Genomic DNA, 20,899 nt, shown 5'->3' with positions numbered 1-20,899 from the left:
ACATAAAATATTAAAACACAAACGTGTTACTAAAACGAGATGAACTTGAGTTACTGAATGAGTTACAGCTGAGAATGACGTCACCAATTGCTGAGTGGGGGTAAGCAGTATTAAATATTATAAATAAAATAAATACATCATCAGTATTCGACTTTTACCTTAGAAATTTATTTTTTTATCACAAATTTTTTGGCATGTTGCTATTATCTGAAATTAATAAAAAATCTAATCTAATCTATCAATCAGTTCACATTTTCTAATAGTCTGTGTAAACAATGACAAATAACAGAAAATGAGTGAAACAATTGGGCGTATTTTCCAACAAAAATGATAATTCTTACCAAAATTTAGGAGTTGTTATCAATTTTTTGGGCGGGTCGAGTACATTTAAAAACGCAAAGTAACCATTTGTGTAGTTTTAAAGATATTTGACTACTATATTTCCTAGCGGCCGGATAGACGAGAACGTAAAATCTGCGTTTCGTATTTTACGAGCTATGAAATGCCAAGAAAAAAAAACGCGAATAAATATCGTCAAAATGACTTTAGTAGTGTAATAAAGTGCAATATTCACGACTAATAAAGTTTCAATTCCCAATTCTCGATTTCCTCCAGTCAACCATGTCGTGGAAGATCGTAAAATTCAACCGCTTTATAACGAATCCGCAAGCTCACCCAAGTATCCATCTCAGTTAATTTAGGGTCTACTTGTGCTCAGCTTGGCGTATAAATTATAGGGAGTCGATTCTCGGCATGGTCCGTTTTTGGAATAAAAACCGAAAGTAGACTGGATATAGTGATAGTATAACGAAGGGGTAAAACCATAAATCATCTTTTATTACGAATCGACTTATTGAGATCTACTACTGAATAGAAAGCGAAGGGTTTCCAATCCCGCGACTTGACTATAATTAATAATTTATATAAGACATGATGAAATTAATACCTAATTATTTCTGCCGCATTTCTAATCGGTTTTTCAATCAATAATAAAATGTTATTCTCTTCCACTAATCTTGTATCTGCCTTGTTAACTAAATTGAACTCTATTGAATTTAACACAATTAAAGTAAATGTTCTAAGTGGAATGGTCTACAGGACGCAATGCAGCAAGCAACAGAAGATTTGTAATTGCTATGAAAGCAATGTTGCACCAGAAAGTCTGGTATATCATTTATTTCAAAGCAATAATAATACATTAGCACCACAATATTCCTATTTTAGAAAGGCCAGTGTTGATCGTTATTACCTAATAACGATTTTTCTTTTGACAACGTCTGAATAAGCTGGGTAAGATGACATTTTTCAACTCAAACTAGAATAATTAGCTTATGAAACGATTTGTATGTCGATGATGTCTATTAGTCTTTTATTTAAAAATAAATGTAAAGAATAGAATAACAAACTTGATGCCCAGTATGTTAATTATAATTTGTATCAAATTATTGAGTATACGAGCAAAAAACAGAATAAGATGCAGAAATAAAATAGAGGCTGTTCTACATATTTGAAGAAGTAAAAATATCGGTCTCTGAAAATTTTTATAATTTATTTTTTTATAAACTATATCAGAACCCAATTTTATTTATACCACAATAAATCGCGTATCTTGATTTACGTGTCCATAAAATATTGTAATCCAGATTTTACAAATAACCCCACTGCGTTTTTTTAAGCCTCCCATTGCAAAAAAAAATCAAAAAAATTGGACTAACCACACCGTCGCATAAGAATTTCGAAAATTTCGGGATAGTTGAAAATAATCTTAATATATATAAATCTCGTGTCACAATGTTGGTCCTCAATGGACTCCTAAACCACTTAACCGATTATAATAAAATTCGCACACCATGTGCAGTTCGATCCAACTTGAGGGATAGGATAGTTTAAATCTCAAATTATAGTCGCAATTTTAATTTATTGCTAATTATTTGTCTGCTATTATTTGACAGTCACAATTATCTGTTAACTCCAAATGATTCTAACAGATGTCGATACCTTTCGACTGGGTTTCTAATATTTAAACGATTAAATTATTATTGTCAGTCAAATGCCACCGAAAAAATCTAACCTCAACAACGCGAGCAGCAAAGGGTCACGACGCAAACGTGTTGAAAGAGCTCAGCAATTACCAGAACAAATCGAAACAAGAAATGCAGCTGAAAGAATCAGGACTGCAGAAAGTCGTGCACAAGAATCTCAAGAACAGCGTGACGAACGTCGGCAACAGAATATTACGAGAACAAGAGCGGCACGAGAACGAAACATAGCTACAGTACGAGTACTAGATCGACAAAGGCAACGGATCAGCCGCTCATTAACACGTGCATCATTCGTTCGGCTTGCCTTTGAATATGCACCAGATATTAACTACTCAGCGCATTCAAAAATTGCTATCGGTGGAATGGATAAAGTATGTCAATATTGTCAGGCATTGAAATTTCGGAATGAAGCAGCCGGCATGTGCTGCGCATCAGGAAAAGTTGTGCTGTCACCTCTACCCGCTCCGCCGGAGCCTTTATTATCCCTTCTTACTGGCAATTCAGATGATTCCAAAGTATTTTTGCGTAAGATACGAAAATTTAATTCTTGCTTCCAAATGACGTCATTTGGGGCAACTAAAATTTGCGATCGTGCATCCGATGGACGTAATTTTGAAACTACATTCAAAATTCAAGGCCAGGTGTACCATAAAATCGGATCACTGATGCCAATGCCTGATAACAATCCGAAATTTCTTCAAATTTATTTTATGGGCGATTGTGAAGAGCGCGTGACGACTCGGTGCCTGTATAATTTTATTGAACAAGCAGAGGAAAGAGCAATTGTGATATTATTGGAAAATTTTTTAGAAGATCACAATCAACTAATTCAATTGATCAAAAGAGTTTCGCCACGACTGCAAAATGACAATTATCAAATCGTCATAAAAGCCGACAAAGTACCATTAGGTGAACATGCTGGTAGATTCAACGCTCCAACTGTTGATGAGGTTGCTGTTATCATGGTTGGTGATCGTCGAATCTATTTGTGTTAGCTAAAGACAGGTTAACCAAAAACATTGTGCACCGATTGGTGTTAAATTAAATTGAAATTGAAAGTATTTATAATTCAAAAAAATAGATATTAATGTTTAAAACTTTAAGACTGTCTGCCTTGCCTACCTCATTCATGAGTTTAAGCGTCACATGTTATTTACTGTATTATACTGTAATATACTTATATTTGTTATAAAATTAAATGGAAATAATAAATCTGATAAATTTTTATTTTGTACCTATTGATTTCTGCTTAATATCAAGTGTAAGAACATTTTAATTAATTGTGTTCAACGTACTTCCCCTTCAAATCTCAATCCAGTGAATTTGTATACCAACATCAACATTTTCGTCTTTGTTCGTAAATAATTTCATTGTACTAAAGGGTTATAGTAGTAGAAAGTCAAATAAGGAGATCACCATATTTTTTTACAAATACCATCTGTGTGAAAAAGCATAGTGGACTCCGTGACTGATGTTCTCTTATTGTTCCTCTTAGATTGTTTACTATAATGTAATATAACAAAAACTTTAGTCACAGCAACGCGTGGCCGGGTCAGCTAGTTTTAGTATATGATCTTCGATGATTCTAATTAATGTAGTGAAACAATTCATGATGAATCATTGTAAATTAAAGATAAACCTATCACCACCTATCACACTTATTACCAGACCAACCTGAAATTGGTGTTATTGTTTTCAACACAATAGTAACGCCAACAAATTGATAAAACTATGAATTAAAATCGCAGGTGTTAAGGGCATTTACGAGATTGTCAACCTTGTCAATATTTCAATATATTTAGCGAATTTGGAAAAACGCTAGGAATTTCCAAAGAAACGAACCCGAAAATGACTTCTGGATATAGAAATCTACAAGAAAATGCCCAATTAATTTTCGAAAATGGTTGAAAAATGGTCGAAAATGTCAAAAGTGCCAAAATCAGTAGTATCTTATCAAATACTAGCCCCGCCCACCCACCCATTATTTCTTAGAAGGTATGTCATTTGCCGAAATCAGTCTTATCTTAGCAAGTAGTAGTCCTGCCCACCTCTCCCCTTCTCATTCTAACGACTAAATTTATTTCTGTTCAGTATAAGATCATTCATTTCATTCAGATCGGATAAAATCAATCACTGAAAGGGAGGCAGGGTGGGTGGGCGGGGCTAATTATGTTCTTCTGCAGAATGGAGTGGAAACTAATAATAGAATCTAGGATGTGAAAGAAAAATAAATAAAAAAAGCGCTAATCGTAACTTTTTTTGTTATTCTATTTGCTATAAAATTTCTTTCCTAGTTCATGCACTTGACCAGACTTGACCTAACGTGACCTGAATTGTCCTGACTTCTCTATTGTCTCAAATAAACTAATTTTAAACATTTCTGTGAATATATAAAAAGCATAAAGTACATTCTTGAAAAAATTGTACTTTGTGAGACAAAAATTAATAATAACACTAGTTTACAAGGTTTTATATCCAAAGACAAAAATAGTTGAATCTAAAGGATTTGGGTTCGGGAAATTCAAATCTGAAAGCAGAAAAAATCCATCACGTCAGGTTTTTGAGATATTTATATAAACATACCCTGTATTTCTTTTCTTTTATACAACTCTTGTAATTTTTTTATTTTTAAATATATATGAACATATAGTTCTTTGAGCAAATTTGTATCATTTTAAAGGATCATTTACGTAAATAAATAACATGAATCAATTTTTCAAGCTAGATTGTCATCAATGTTTTATTTAAAATTTTTCAAGTATTGATTTTAGAATAATTGGTTGCTTTTGATTTTTCTACGGGAAGTGATAATAAAAATGTGAGGTTGCCCTCACAAAGATCTTTTAAAATTATACAAATTTGCTCAAAGAAGTATAGGTTTATCTTTAAGAATAAAGAAGTTACAGGGGTTGTATCAAATAAAAGCCACACCCAGTATATATTATAAACAGTATGACTGAAAATTAAAAATGATTAACACTTTCTTTTATTGGCAGTACTGTCAGTTTCCCTTATAATAGACCAACAGTAATACATTTTCGTCCCAAAAACCTTGATACTTTCTTTTTAAGCACATTTGAACAGGTCTTCCAGCTTTAGGTACTAAAATTTTACCACAAACGTAAGAAAACTGATTTGCACCTACTTTGCACGATCTCGAAGACATTTTTATGCGACAATGGTGCATTAACATGAATCAGTTTAACACTAACAAGAAGGTAAAAGCAAAGTTCATTATTTTGGATTTATGAAAAAACCTGACGTGATAGGGATTATCCGTTTTTGGATTTGTTATCAGTAAGTAATTTAGAAGTAGAAAATATTTTTTTTATTTTTAGATACGAAAAAAAGTTTAAATTTGTAAACTAGTGTAATTTGCTTTTAACTTCCCGAGCCTAAGCGGAAAATGTCCAACTAATTTTCGAAAATAGTTGAGAAATAGTCGAAAATGTCAAAAGTGCCAAAATCAGTCTTATCTTATCAAATACTAGCCCCGCCCACCCACCCTCTATTTCTTAGAGGGTATATGATTTTCCAAAATCAGTTTTATCTTAGCAAGTACTAGCCCCGCCCATATTTGCAGATCGACAGTACTAGTACATAGTACATATAACAATGTTATTAACAGATCTCATGGAACAGGAAATATTACATATCTTATGTCTTGTACTATTAAATTGTTAAAAACTCTAGAATAAATGGAAAAAGTTGCTCTTTTTCGCGTACTTTCAACAACTTCAGAATTTTTGGCAAATGTTTTGATGTAACTCAGCCTTCACTATTCGTCAGAAGAAACGTTTGAAATAAGAAGTGAAGTTAGAATCGACCGTAGAGATGTCACATTTAGAGATATAGGGAATTCTTTAAATACCTTTAAAGAATTACCATCAAAATTTGAACAAATTGTTTCAAAACTATTAGTGCTCGATTGTTATCAATTTGACGTCAACCAATATCAACATAACTTTTAACTAACTACTTTTCGTGACTGGGTGTTGACATATTATGAACACTGACATAGTGACGTAGCCACCTCAAATCGGTTTTATTTTCGATCCTACAACATAATTTTCAATTCGAGAAGAACAGAAGAACTCATAAAATGGCAAGAAAATGAAGAACAACAAAAAAAACATGAATTAACACGATTGGTTCACAAAAGCATGGTCTCAATATGGTTTAGCCTTCTAAATATTTCGTGGCTCCGTGATTTCTTGCCAAAACAATCAAAATCAAATAGGAAGCTGAGTCAACCTAATAAACATAAGTGTTACCTATGGCGATGACTAACACACGGAAACGACAAGAACGTGCCATAACCGGAATAGTCGAGGAAGTTCTGGTGACACAAACGGCCCGAAAAATGAAAGCATTCCAAAAAAGGTAGGTAGTGTGCAAACTACTTCAAACGAACCGCGAAGTTATTACTGGAATTTTTAGCTTAGCTATGAGTCAGTTTGCCATGCAAAATTTTTAGGTGACGTCATCGAATGGTTGGTGGGGACTATTAAACAAATTTGGGTTAGCGTTTTACCATCTTCAGGATATTCCTAACACCCACATAAAATTTGACAACAATCGGAAGTTTCGGAGATGATCTGTCTAATAAAAATCGACACAAACGACAGACATACGGAAACGGGGGATCTATTTTTTCACTCTAGGGGTCATGAAACGTCGAGCAAACATGAAACTAGTCTTTTGCCGGATGGATCCTAGTGCAATACTTCCTTAGTTTACACTCTGGAAGTAAAAAATGAACAAAAACCATGTTATTTGCCCACGTTTCGTTCTGCTTAGTCCTGACGAAGCTCCAATAAAGCAGAGCGAAACCTGGACAAATCGTAGACAGTAGTTTTTGTTCAATTGACCAAATATCCTTTGACGATTATACGTACAACATTCAACGAGACTTCAAGGTTAAAGATGTTTTATCCTTAGCGGCATTAGTTCATGATGCTCTTTGCTCACAAATGAGGGGAGGGGGTTAGAAAAGTCAAAGTTATAAAATCACTATTTTCGTTCACGTACTTGATGCTTACAAGTTATATCCGTCTTAAATAACATTCATTATCATTTAATTTAACGTTTTTAGTATAAGGTTTTTCGATCTTTTTTTTTTTGTAAATGACAACAAGGTATTTTATAGGTTTTTAAGATCACTACATTTATGGCGTTTTTAACTGAAGAACTAGATAAAAATATAAAATTCAGTATCTAGTACGTCAACCGTAATTATTAGAATTCTGTAACTTCTTAATGCTCCAAAATAAATATTCTCAAATAATTTATCAACAATGAAACTGATTTTATTTTCGACAAAAAATGCTTCGTTTGTAATCTCTAGAGTTTTGTAAGCTGAAAACAGTGGTGAAAACCGCGTTCCAAAATTTCTGTAAATAACTGAGATATTGATTATTAAAGATGTATGACGAAAAATTTCACCAACAGTTTAAAAAGAATATGATGGTAAATTGTCTTTGTTTTATATAGAGAAAGTTGTGACATAAAGTCACTCTGGCCTTAATACCCGCAGTTAAGCTATAGTGCACCAGCGACAATAGTGGTTCTACAACTTTGACTTCTTCATCACCCTTGTCCATGAAGCTTATTAGATGCAAAGTTATGACACAAACGTGGGGGTTGTAGCAGTCAAAACCATAAAAGCACTATATTCGTTGGTCCATGGTACCTAAACAGAGTTTTCCTTGTTTGCTACTGCCTCAGTGTATACTCAAATCGCTGGTCAACAGTGTGGGGAACATTCACTGCATTTTGCATTTAAATTTTGCCGCCAACAGTACAAATTAAAAAAAAAAAAACAATACAATCCATTCCAATAATACTTACTGTCGCCCGCATTGGAGTTGTCTGGTTCCAAAGTCCAGATCTGCTTTTTCTTGAGAGACGCTCCATTGGCGTTAATTTTAAACCCAAAAGTCTCTGCGGTTAAGTAACGATGTTTGGAGTTAATTAGCCCGATAGTCCAGCACCCTTTTTGTTGATTTTGGGTGATGATGTCCCCGCACCCGTTCAAATCGCCGCCATTGGCGTGATGGCCATTAATCCCATTCATTGTGAGTCGTTATGAGCTGTAACGAAAATCGAAAATTTAAAAAGCACATCCGAACGTGACGTTCCGCTAACCTGAACTTGTCAGTTTTGACAGCCGGTATGAGGAACGCCGCAAATCTAGTTGTTGAAGATGATGATGTGTGCACAACACATGCCACGGTGCTTGACTCTTACTACATATTTTTTTGCCGTTAATTAACTGGTAAGTAGTTCAAGTACACGACGCCGCGATGTTTGTGCAGAAAAAACGGATCTGCAAAATGACAGAGACGACGACCGGTAGTCAAAACCAGGGCAGGGAACATAAAGAAACAATTATTTTAGAACGGACAATTAAATCATTTGGCTTTATTATGAAGCACGTATTGCATGCTTCGTGCACTTATTGAAACACTGAATAAATCCGAGCAGAACAGGACTTTCATTACACAGTTGGTTATAATAATAATTGGTAAGGCTACATTGTGTTAGCCACAAACCTAGAAAGAAAGTGGAACGAGTATCTGCATCAAAGGCCATAATAGTAAAATTTTACTCTACAGTAAAATTCTTTAAATTTTGGCAAGATGTAAAATTGTACCATCATTTTAGGGGCGGTTTACAAGACCTGCCAAAGTTAAAAGAATTCTAGTATAGTCTATATGTACCTTCTAGACAGTACCATTTAAAGCAAGAACGGTGTAATACTTCTGATTTAACTGTTAAGGGCCAATTTATTAAATATTTTAATGAGAATTAAGCGAACCACGCATTTAATGAGACATTTAGTCCCACCTGATTGGCGTAGGGTCGGTCATGTGGTCGTTTAGTGCCGGATGAAAAATTTAATTGCATCAAATATTTAAGTGAGCTTCCGTAAATCGGTTCTAAATTAAACAAGTTAATTCTAAAACGAGGCTGTAGTTATAATTGGAATTGGGATAATTTTGTTCCGGTGAGGGAAGACCCAAAGTATTTCAAGAAATTGTGGCCGCGTCTTTCGGGCAAACTAACTTACTTTAAGCAATAGTGGTACAGGGGGATAGATACATAAAAAATTCTAATGAAAATAATGGCTAAGATTGTTCTAAATTTGTTTTGTTTCAATTAATGAGTTCCAGGATTGGCTGCCTACACCTAAGCCGATAGCTGTTTTAGGAACATCTTAAGGTGCCTGCGCCCAAAAGGGTCTCCCGGCGCTGCGAAAGAAGTTTACATGTAGGGGTTAAAGTTACATTTGTCGTTACCGCTTTGTTGGCAATCAAGGTTCAGACCTTACGAATTTGGTCCCCGATTTTTGACTAAATTAAGATTTAAATTATGCACTACGTTCTTGATGTTAAAAAACTGATACTCTGAACTTTTCATAACCATTCCAAAATCACTAATATTCGAAAAATGCTCGTAAAAATGTCTTGTAAATTTATATAAAATCTGTGACCTGTAATTTGACAGCGACATCTCAAACTCTGTAATTTTGCAGTCATGCTGAGATTTATTTAACACTTTGCGCATATTGTAAATATGGCACTGATTTCGGAAGTGATTTTGAGCACATTGTTTTCAAACTAACATTGATCTAAAGTTGTTTTATGATAACGCCTACCTGTATATTAAAATAATTTTAAATAGGGTTTACTTGGCAAAATTTTGAGGTCATCGTAGTTTTGTTGGGGATAGTACACAAATTTTGGTTAGCGATCCATCAAGCTCACATAACCTCAATGCATGTACTACACTTCAGGGCAATTAATGTAGTAGTTTTTAAAATAAATTGCAAAATTTTGTCGTACAATTTCGATTTATCTAACAATTACACAATCGCTAAGAAGCGACAGACAACAGACAGAAAAAGAAGACCTATTTTTAATATCCTAGGAGCATGAAACGCGAAAAAACAAGAAATTAACCATTCGTCAAATGGATCCTGTTATAATATCTCCCTAGCTTCCGATCGGAAAGTAAAAACCAATAATTTGAACAATATCGTGGGTAAAAAGGTATTGTTACGAAGTAAACCCATGGTTCACCCCGGTACGAGGTCTATGGGTTTTCTAGTACATTGCCGTGATAATTGGTGACTCATTATCGGTGGCGGCGGCGTTCGAATAAAGAAGCGGCGATCGCGAATTCTCCAGAAAGAAGTCAAGTTCATTCAAATCGATTAATGAGTAAAAGTTAAGTTGAGCCGTACATTCACGTCGTATAGTTAGTTATAGTTGCATATTATCCAGAAATAAATTCTTGTCATAAATTTTTAAATATAAATACTTAATCATCCATATAAGGAAAATAAACAATTCATTAAATTATGTTTTCTCGACGATTCGTGACTTCCGTGTTGCGTCTGTGACGATTTTTATTAGTTAGATAATCTCCGAAACTACCAGACCCATTGTTGTAAAATTGTAGATGCATGTTAGGAATATAATGTACATGGTATAACGCTAACCAAAATTTATGTAATAATCACAACCAACAATTTGATAATAACGTGATCTCAAAATTTTGATTAATACATGCCATAGATATTTCCTGTATTAGTGGTTTATGAGTTTGCCTTGATTTTGTTTATAATCTATAATTTTATTTTTTATTACTTATCGTAGTAAAGTTGGTCTTTATATACTTACAAGCGTACAAGCATGACTCAGTGGCAAGCGCGTTCGCTTTGCGTCTGAAGAATCCGGAGTTTGATCTCCAATGAATCCAATTTTTTTCCTTCCACTGTGAGTACTTTATATTATAAATAGTTTCATAATTTTTCGAAGAAGCTGCATTTGTTGGAGGTGCACTAATTTTTCTACATCATTTTGCATTAAAAAAATTAGTCAACTTATCAAACAAACAGAAACGATCGTAAATTGTGACTGTCGACCGTCTCCTGTTCTGAGTTGATGGTTTCCGAGAATAATGCATTTATATCAATGCAAAATCGAGTCCTCGCTAGGAGAGGAGTCGTTAAAAATCCGCTGTTTTCTTTGATATTTCAATGTGCAGGGTTGCTATAAGTGACAATAACCTTATTTATAATTACTTACAGAGAATGACTCAAAAAAATTAATAAATATGGCTCACCCGATATTCCAGAAAACCTAGTACTGTTGTTAGTATCACATTCCACCTATTCAAACTAATATACGTGTGTTTTCTAGAATGTTGATGACGTCCTCACAAAATTTTGAAACGAAAAATGTTTATTTCGCTACACACGTATTTTTATTTTAACTTATAGGGGTTATCATAAAAAAATAAAATTCGTGAAATAAAATTTTATAAATTTTCAAAAATGTGGATGAACGGTATAGCTTCAAGGGTAAAGGAAGTTCTGTCTAAATAAACTTGGACCAATTTTTTTAATTATTATGTTGTTATATGTTATACCGGGTGTATTATTCTGGGACCCCATGCAGATTTTTTTTGTAAATTGTTTAAAAGAATTTTGGGGGACTTTGGTGTTCTATTTTCGGAAAATTCTGAGCTGACTTGTTTTTGAGTCAATTTTGAGACCCCGCTTTTTTTTAATTTAAAACATTCTTGAGGTTCTAGGTATTTCTGTTTGGAAAAAATTTGAAACTGCTTTGGAGCGTCTAGTGTCTTTTCTTATAATATTTAATTAAATTTCTTAGGATATGTCATTTAAGTCATATCTCATTTGCCAAAATCAGTATTATCTTAGCAGGTACTAACCCCACCCACCCGCCCTCTTCTTTCTTAGAAGGTCAAAATCAGTCTTATCTTACAGGTACTAGCCCCGCCCACCCACCTTCTCTTTTTTAGAGGGTGTGTCATTTGCTAAAATCAGTTTTATCTTAGCTGGTACTTGCTAAGATAAGACTGATTGTGGCAAATTACATACCCTCTAAAAAAATAGAGGGTGAGGGGTGGGGCTAGTACCTGTTAACCTAAGACTGATTTTGGTAAATGACAGAAAGGGTGGGTGGGTGGCGCTAGTATTCGCTAAGATTGTGGCAAATGATATACCTTCTAAGAAAATAGAGGTCAGGTGGGTGGGGCTGGTATTTTGGAAAATAAAACTGAACAATATTAAAAGTAGTCACTGGAATGATGAAGGGGTGGGTGAGCGGGGCTACTTTTTGCTCATAAAACTAGAAAAAAGCTAAACTTAGCAAAATGATCACAAGGCAGGAATTTTGAACATCTTCTCTAGTGTTTGTTATGCTTTAATAAATTAGTAGATTTTTCTTTTATTGGTTTTGTTTTTGTTTATAGTTTATAAATGTCTTATTACATGATTTTTTTTGGTTTACTTATTAATGAGAAATAACAGCTTGTTTTATTAATATTAATGCCCAACGATTAATGACTACTGGTTTTTACGGTTATTGTCCTAAAAAAAATAAAAGGTGGATTTCATACACCATCGTTACTAAGAAATCAGAAAGTAAGTCGGAGATATTCACGCATTAGTTGCGTGCAGTGTTGCCAATTTTACTTTTATAAAATTACGTGTTTATAGTAATGTACAACATAAAAAAGTTTCTTATTATTTTTTTGGGACAGCCGGTATATTATACTTGTCATATTATAATATTATACCGAGAAAACAATAAAAAACACGATCAAAAAGAGCCATGAATTTTTGACAATTTATCTTTAATAGAATTTTCGTCTTGTTACTGTCAATTTGAACATCTGAACTGAAAATGCAACGATCAGAGACAAATAAAAAAATCCATGACTGCATCGATCACGTTTTATTGCTGCCTGGGTACATTTAAGATAAATATTTGCAAGTGCTATATTTACAAAAGTTTTATTTTATTACTCAAAATTACATCTAGATTAATGTTTTTTTAAACGTATTTGACAAGAATCTCATTTTGGACCTGTTTTACGTTTCTCCTTACATGAATGACTATTCTGATATTGTTTTGAACATTAGAACGCAATTTAAGTATACAGCTATGAAAAATAATGAATTTTGTGCCTCTTTTGTCTGCCCTGACAAGGCGCCACTGGAATCACGCGCCATTTGCGAATAAAAATTCAAAATTTAATTACATTAGTACACAAGCTGTAACAAATGATGCTATTAGACAGGCAATTTTAAATTTCTTAAAGTGCACAACATTACAAGAAGCCACAAATAAAGTTTAATATTAGACAAAGCATTCTTGGCGTAAGGAACCTAGCGTACGGACAGGTTTATACAACTTGCATCTGCACTGGCTTCTCTGTTCATCGAGTACTCCCATAAGTTTAGTTACTTCTTTGTTCTGTCAAACACTCTTTCACACACAAAATAAAATTTTTAAAGTTAACAAACACGGTTAAACCAATAATTAGATTCGACCTTGATGTGGCACAAAATGTCCGTTGCTCTTGAAAGGTGTTAAAAGGATTTTTATTTTTAATTTGTTACGATATTGTGTATAAATATGTAGACATAAAAATCTAAAAAACAATGAAATTATTGAGCGGTTAAACAGACCCAACTGGAATAGATGCCCGATCACGTACACTATAAATTGACATAATTAACTCAATGTATAACTTTTGCATAATAATAGTAATGCACAAAATATTTCTACTGAAAGATTTGACAACAACTTTGAATTAATAACCTCATTAAAACATTAAAATTTTTTCAATACAGCTTTCATTAACAATTTTCTGGAATGAGGTTTTCAATTTTTTTGGAGAAAAGAAATATTAATTGTGATATGTACAATTCAACACTAACCATCATCGCAAAAGTTGAAAACGATTCTTAGTTAGAACGTCATTACATGATGATTTTGACATTTGGTATCGTCGACATTGCTTTATCGTTTCCAAATTTATATTATCTAATAATATAAAACACATAAAATCATTTAGAAAATTACGTTTTTGGCAAATAAATTTGATAAACCGAATCTATTTATATCAATCAATCAAAAACGTACTTTACATTTCCAGTTTTGATTAAAGATTAAGATATTAGTAATCATTCTACAATTTTACTGTGTAAGGAGACGACGTTTATTTACGTATTGACAGTACTTTAAATACTTAATCTTATATGTATAATTATATCCACCAACAACGAAATAAGTACTCTGTCACCGACAATCACGTTCCCAAAATAACAAAAAAAAATTCAGAAAGCCTAACGGTTCCAATGTTCACTTTTTAATCGCCAGTTTCACTTTCTTTGTCACTGAAAACCATGTCATACTCGAGAAGCCCCGAACAGCTTATTTTCTTTGTGAGATGATCCGAGATTCTCTAAATACCTCTAGTTGGCAGGGTTAACGACCACGTTGCGATTTGAAATTTCACACGAGTACCAACTTCAAACAAAAATCTCACCTAATTTATTTATTTTTTAATAACAACAGTAAATAAACCCTAATTAGTGAAGTTCCCCAGTTTGGCCCGCGTGGAACTGGTTCTAACTCAATACTGTTAGACTGTTACCATGCGATCAATTTAGGAAAAAGCCGGCACGGGCTCATCTCTAATCCATAAATGAAATTAATTATCAAGATGCTAACAGGAAGTCGCGTGCATCGGACCATAACCAAGCCAAGAACACAGAAATACAAATTGTTATGGTCACACGAATATCTGTCGCTGCGATTTTTTTTCGGCCGTCCGCCCAATTCCCACGCGATACAGCCCATCTTTACCCAGAGGCGGTCCATTTGAGTTGTTAATGCAAATCAACGGTCCATTACATGAATGAATGGTCCCTTTTAGGGCAAGTTCAAGGTTACTACACGGCTTTAAAAATAGAACTGTGGCTGAGTAGGCATGTTGGAGCTCACGCCCACAGCACAAATTGGATGATTTTTTTTCGAACGAAACGGTACAATTGTGAGTAGAAAGTTACCGAAGGCATTGTGTTTTGATTAAATAAAGCTATTAAATGTGCTAATCAACGACATATGGTCGGTGTATCTGCGCTCTTCATCAGGTAAATTTTCCAAGAACTTTTTATGACCACCAGGAGGTCACGCTTCACTCGTTCGAGCTTAATTTGCTACATCCTAATATAATCACAATAAACATTCCTGTGGTTAATTGCAAGATAATCATTCCTTTTACCTATATCCGACCATTCCATATAGATTTATTTATACAATGATTAATTAAGTTATTTTAGCTAATCAGTGATACAGTTCATCCCGTGTATTTAATGTGTTTAACACCGGAAAATAAAGGCTAAACATATTTATGAAATTACATATTATGAGAAGGCAAGGATTAGTTGTGTTTTCTAACAACTAGTTCTACATTTTTAAATTTATGGACTCAATCGGTGATTTTTTATAACACTTTAATTGATATTGTACTTATTTGATATAGGTTTTTGAGTTTAGATTGATTTTTCTTAGTATTACGCTGTACGTGTCGGAACTGACATTCGTGCCCTTGCTGAAATGTTGATCAGAACATTTTTCAGAAGTTATGTCTCAATAACGTAGGACCAATTTTTTTAATAGTGATAAGCACAGTGTAATACTAAATCATGACACAAAAATTAGATAATCCATAATAATCGACAAACTTAACAAATTCAACTTAATTATTTGCTTAAACATCATGTACACAGTCTAGAAAATAGGACGTATCTGTGGCTGATCTAATTATTTGTCAGAAACACAGAAAGAAACAATGTTCTTTTGACATTTAATGGCTGGTAGTGGGGGGAGCCGTAGGTTTTCTGTCAGCTGAAAACCGATTTCCCTTGAAACTTTAAACTGACCTTAAAATTATATTAAAGATAAAATGAGAAAGTCAACATTAACTTAGTGACTGCAAAATATTATTTTTTTTACCATGTACACAGAATGCCATCAAATATGAAGAATGGATCCATCACTGACTGTCTCGATAACACTTTATCTAAATTTATTAACTTTATGTTTAGTGTTAGCTTACACAATCTAAATGATAATACTTATCCCCACCAATATGTAGATGACGTCATCTCACGAATTTTCAGAATTAATTTTTTAATCGACACATAAATCGATTGGTTTCGGCTCGTTGTAAGACTGATTGGTCATAAATTTTTTATAATAATCGGTGAAAACTAGTCTCATTCAAATCAGCAAGCTGGAGAATTTATTGTTTCGCATCTTTGTTTAACCACATAAAACATTGTAGATTCAACGGGAGGTAAACATTCCAATTAGCGCAAAATGAAGCGTGTAATGCATTTTAAGAGTCAGTTAGAGTTTGCTTTTTACCATTATATCTAACCACGAGAATTTCATTGTCGTTGGCGTGTTATTTCATCATCATCATCATCATCATGGATAAAATAAGTTACATTTATTTTCGAACAATTCTTTCTTAACTGAGTCTAATTTTTAATTGGATGAAAAAAATTGTCATAAGTTTTTGCATATTTTAGTTAGGATTTATCCCGCAAAATTTTGAGATGACGTCATTAATTTTTTTAAACGGATACATTTTGATTAACGATTAGCCATGCTTACGATCATCTTAAAACGCTTACAAGATTTCAGAACATTCGATTTTGCAATTTCAAAGTTAACTGTATTATAAATTGTTGTTATACAATTATTGTGATTTTTTTCCAAATTTTGAAGTGACGCTAACACATTGTTGGTGGGTATGATTAAACAGCTATTTTTTCGTACTTTGGCGGTCATGAAGCACGAGAAATACTTCACATATAATACTTCAATGGTTTAAAAATATTGGCAATTAGTGATCGAGAATAAAAATTTTTTGTGGCAAATTGGCGATAATTTTTGCCACAACGGGCTTCACAGTTGTCACATGGCACCTTCAATAACGAGTTGCACATTCTTCATAGGTTGAATAACACAAATCAGAGTCAAAGTTGAACAATATAACGTGGTTTTATGACTCGAACAGATAATAAAGTACGATTTTAATGCCGCTTTTAAATAAAAATATTATGCTTTTATGCAGTGATTTATATTCCTCCCCCTTTAGAAATTTATTACAGCAAATAGAAATAATGTTTTGTTTTAGATTCTATTTTGAGTTCTTCTAAATAGAATGCCAAGTGTACGTTTGTATTTTTTTCAAGAAAATCTGTAACATTATAGCGTCAAAATTTTATTTTTTGAACACGAGATTTTTCTTTTCAAAATTTCAATACAATTGATTATATCACCAAAAGCGAAGTCTATATAGTAGTTGGAATTACAACAACAGTAGGAAAACCTGGCTATCTTATTTCAGTTTTTAACTAATTATTAGCAGGACTCGGACACCGTGAAGGAATCCAAAAAGTGCTGACCTGGGGCTGCGCACATCAAGGCCGAGAGTTCACGTTGACGATTACTGTTCTGATTTGCCTATCTAAATCGCTTATAAACCCCCAAATCACGAAATCGGTGAAGAAATACGCAAAACACGCTTGATATTTAGTTTAAATTTTGTTTTAAAAAATCACAGGCCATCTACACTACTTGCAAAAATATCGGTAGTAGGAACCTTTCAATAATATAATCGATTGAACACGCCAAAAATGCGGTATTTGCTATGCTGCAGACGTGCCATAAACAACGCAGGGATTATTTCTTCGCAACAAGGACTGAATATGGATGAGGAGTAACGCGGATAGGCAGTTTGAGTACGCCTATGGCTATTTTCGTTGTGAAATAAAAATACTTTTTCTTGTTGAGTCTTCGTACTTTAAAACTAAAGCTTAAAATAAAAATTAATTCACGATTGTAGGAGGTTTTAAGCACCATGGACAAGAGTTCAGACGTGAAGATTTTCTGAGAATTAAAAAGAAAACGATATTAATTATATTGTCTGTTTTTCTTCGATGTTCTCGATCTACTAGGCAGTTTAAGTTCACTACTAACGGTCAAGTCAATTAATTACTGTATAATTACTCCAAAGTAGGAAATAATCTCGTGCTTATTTTCAGAAAATTTGAGATTTCCTGCGACACACAGGATCCACAAAGACAAAATTGTAATCTGGTCTGACCTCGAAACTTATCCCCATGGGAATTTCCGGAACGCTTTGTAATCATTACGAGCCGCCAGAATCAATCTTAGAAGTCTTCGATTATTTATTTTCCGGCTCCTAAATTTAGTCGCCCTTTCCGCCAAGGGTTACCGTACATCATATTTCGTGTTTCTCCGCTTTACGACCATTCCGTGCATCGATTCGTGTTTTTAAGCTGCGCACTGGAATCCTACATGAATAATTGATACAAGAAGGAGCGTTACCAACCATTTCTTTTCTTCCGTTTTGAGGTTATCCGCTAACGCCGGCTTTTTTTAGCACACCGGTTTGCAGCACCGTAATAAAAAGATAACAACTAGGCCGCCGACGGATATCCAGGATCAAACTACGACCACGTAATGCAATATCCCGAAATCCCCGATCACGTGATACAATTTGCAAAAAAAATGGCCGCCAATTAGTTCAGGTGAACTGGCTTAAAAATGCTAAATGATAATCAGTTACTGGGTAATGAACCCGTTTATGTGCATAATATGGAGATCGATGCTCAATGTTAAAACTGACGGAAGAACAATTCAGTGACGTCACGAATGGTGCATCGGTGCGTTATTGCAGAAAAAATAGCAGGCTTGGCAGTGTGCTTGGGTGAACGACATCGCGCTTCAAGGTCACTATCTCTGATCAATCAACAAAGAAGTAGGAGTTGGTCTATTCTTGCTTCTGGAAACTGTCAAAGGTCATCGAATGCAACGAGTTTATTCCGCAGATGGTGACGGCGATTAAAAGGTCAAGTTTATTTGTCTGGACGCTTTATTGTCGCATAAATTACATATATACATCGATGGTTTGACGACGGACGCGCTATTACAGTATTGTCGTTTCTCAAGCTAATCAACTCTATCGGCGACGGCATTCCGACGAAAAAATTCAAACATTTGAATTTTTTAAAACGCGTTCATCATCGTTGACAGAATTAAAGCGTAAAGCCGCTGTTTGTGTCGTTTTTTATAGCTGTGATATTTGCATTTTCTGTTCGTTTATTTAAAAAGTATACGCAAAAAGTTAAAAATGGCCTGCTATGTCTGAGGTTCATTCAAGCGGTGAAACATGTAAAAGCAGAACTTTGCGCCGGGTTCACCACATCTGAAACCTATTGAATACAAATGAAGCAAATGCCACAATTGTTCCCACAGATGCCAAATGCCATTGGTTTGACATTAACTGTAAGGAAGATGTAACTGAAATGGCGAAAGGTAATTTGATGTTTTAAGTCCGACACGGTTAAATTTAATGAGTTTTCGTAAAGTGGTAGTTTACTTTTGACATTTATGGAAAGAAAGGATGAAAATGGCGTTACCTAAGCTACTTAGTGGTGAATGTTGTACGAGTTCAAAAATTTACTATTAACTACTCGGTGAAGATTATTTTACAAATTCGTAAATTTTAGAGGTTATTTTGACGTTTATTGGAATAGGAATGAGTGATTTATTTGTCAATTAACTGCCTTGTTGGTGACTGTACAATGGATCTTATTAAAAAATAATGAGTTGCTGGTTGAGGTCAAATACGACGTTGAATAGTTTACAAATTTTCCTCTAGATTAATTCTATTAACTGAAAAATCGTTATCAGTTAACACAAGCAAGTGCACAATGGTCACTTTGAACCATTGTTACGTTCGTTTTCTCTCCGCTGTACCTAACTCTAGTGAATCAAAAAATAAAATCAATACTCGATGCATGTGAAAACAACATTTAACTGAAATGAATCATACAATATACCAACAAAAAAATCACATCCATCGAATGTGTGTCGAATTTAAAACGAGTATGTTTTGTTTGACGTTCCTTATTATTGTACAGTCTGATTAAAAACGGACGTCACATTTAGCAACGACTACTTGATTTTCGCCGGTACAAAGAAGCATTGTTTCCGATTATACAAGAGTACTTTCCGATTGGTTTCCGGTCAAGGGGCGTTTCCTTTTTATTAAAAATTCATGCAACGTCTAATACACATTATAAATTCAGGACGTGCCTCCGACTATCTCCCGGAGATCGTGTTCTTTAAGAAGCAAGAACGATAGCACTATTGTCTTTATGGTAATAAGTTGTTTTTTGGTTTCTTTTTGTTCACTAGTCTAGACGGATTAAATTGGATTTCACGTTTTCATCACGGTACATAAACTAACGGCAAAAAAAACGCTTTGTTTTTACGCAAAACAACAATGAAAAAAATGTCGCTGAAGATGGCAACTCGAAACAGTGTTGGGGTGTGAATGGGTCTGGGGCGCGTCAATACGATCCTGTCATACCTTAAATCCTTTAGACAACGGGAACCTGACACAAAAAAATCAAACACTTTGCACTACAAGTCTACCACCCAAATAAAAAATGACTAAATTGTGGAGTTGTTTTAGTTTTTGTCCTGCGTGCACTTGTCACCTCACCAACACCAACAAAGAATCGCGATGGAACTGCGACGGGCCGGCGAATACAAGCTTTTATATTGGGGTGGGGGGGAAGAAGCCCGTGTCACACTAGATAAACCGTACTGTAGCAGCAGGGGGCAGAAATGTGATTCATGAAGAAATGCACAGAGCCGCATCCGCCCAATGGGTAATGGGGCAGTTCGCGCGAATTCGACCACACCTTCCAGCCAACCGTCACCGATTTTTATGATTTTTAGTTATTGGTCATTATCATGTGCAACAGGCGGGTAATTTATAACCGGTACCGGCTTGTTTGGAGGAATATTCAATAAATATTGAAAAAACTGTATTTAGTAACGTAATTACTGGTAGCCATTTCACATTAAATATTCATGTCTTTTTTATTTGTTTCCTAGAGAACGGGTCATTAAAATGAG

At 34.2% G+C, this 20,899-nt stretch overlaps 1 protein-coding gene across 1 annotated transcript in view; it reads right to left on the bottom strand.

Moving 5' to 3' along the window:
- Positions 1 to 20,529, bottom strand: part of LOC135131916 (protein singed) — a 57,723-nt gene extending 37,194 nt beyond the window's left edge. The window contains exons 1-2 of the mRNA XM_064059782.1: positions 20,346 to 20,529; positions 7,893 to 8,134 (exon numbers count right to left, since the gene is read on the bottom strand). Coding sequence (XP_063915852.1) covers positions 7,893 to 8,118 — 226 coding nt within the window. The 5' untranslated portion in view covers positions 8,119 to 8,134; positions 20,346 to 20,529. The remainder of the gene's footprint in view (positions 1 to 7,892; positions 8,135 to 20,345) is intronic.
- Positions 20,530 to 20,899: the final 370 nt, after the last annotated feature.

This window comes from Zophobas morio, unplaced genomic scaffold (assembly GCF_036711695.1).
Source record: "Zophobas morio isolate AGI-343-1 ecotype UQ-CSIRO unplaced genomic scaffold, CSIRO_AGI_Zmor_V1 ptg000021l, whole genome shotgun sequence".
NCBI lineage: Eukaryota > Metazoa > Arthropoda > Insecta > Coleoptera > Tenebrionidae > Zophobas > Zophobas morio.
The sequence above is the reverse complement of the archived record's forward strand: the minus strand, read 5'-3'. Positions and strand labels throughout refer to the sequence as shown.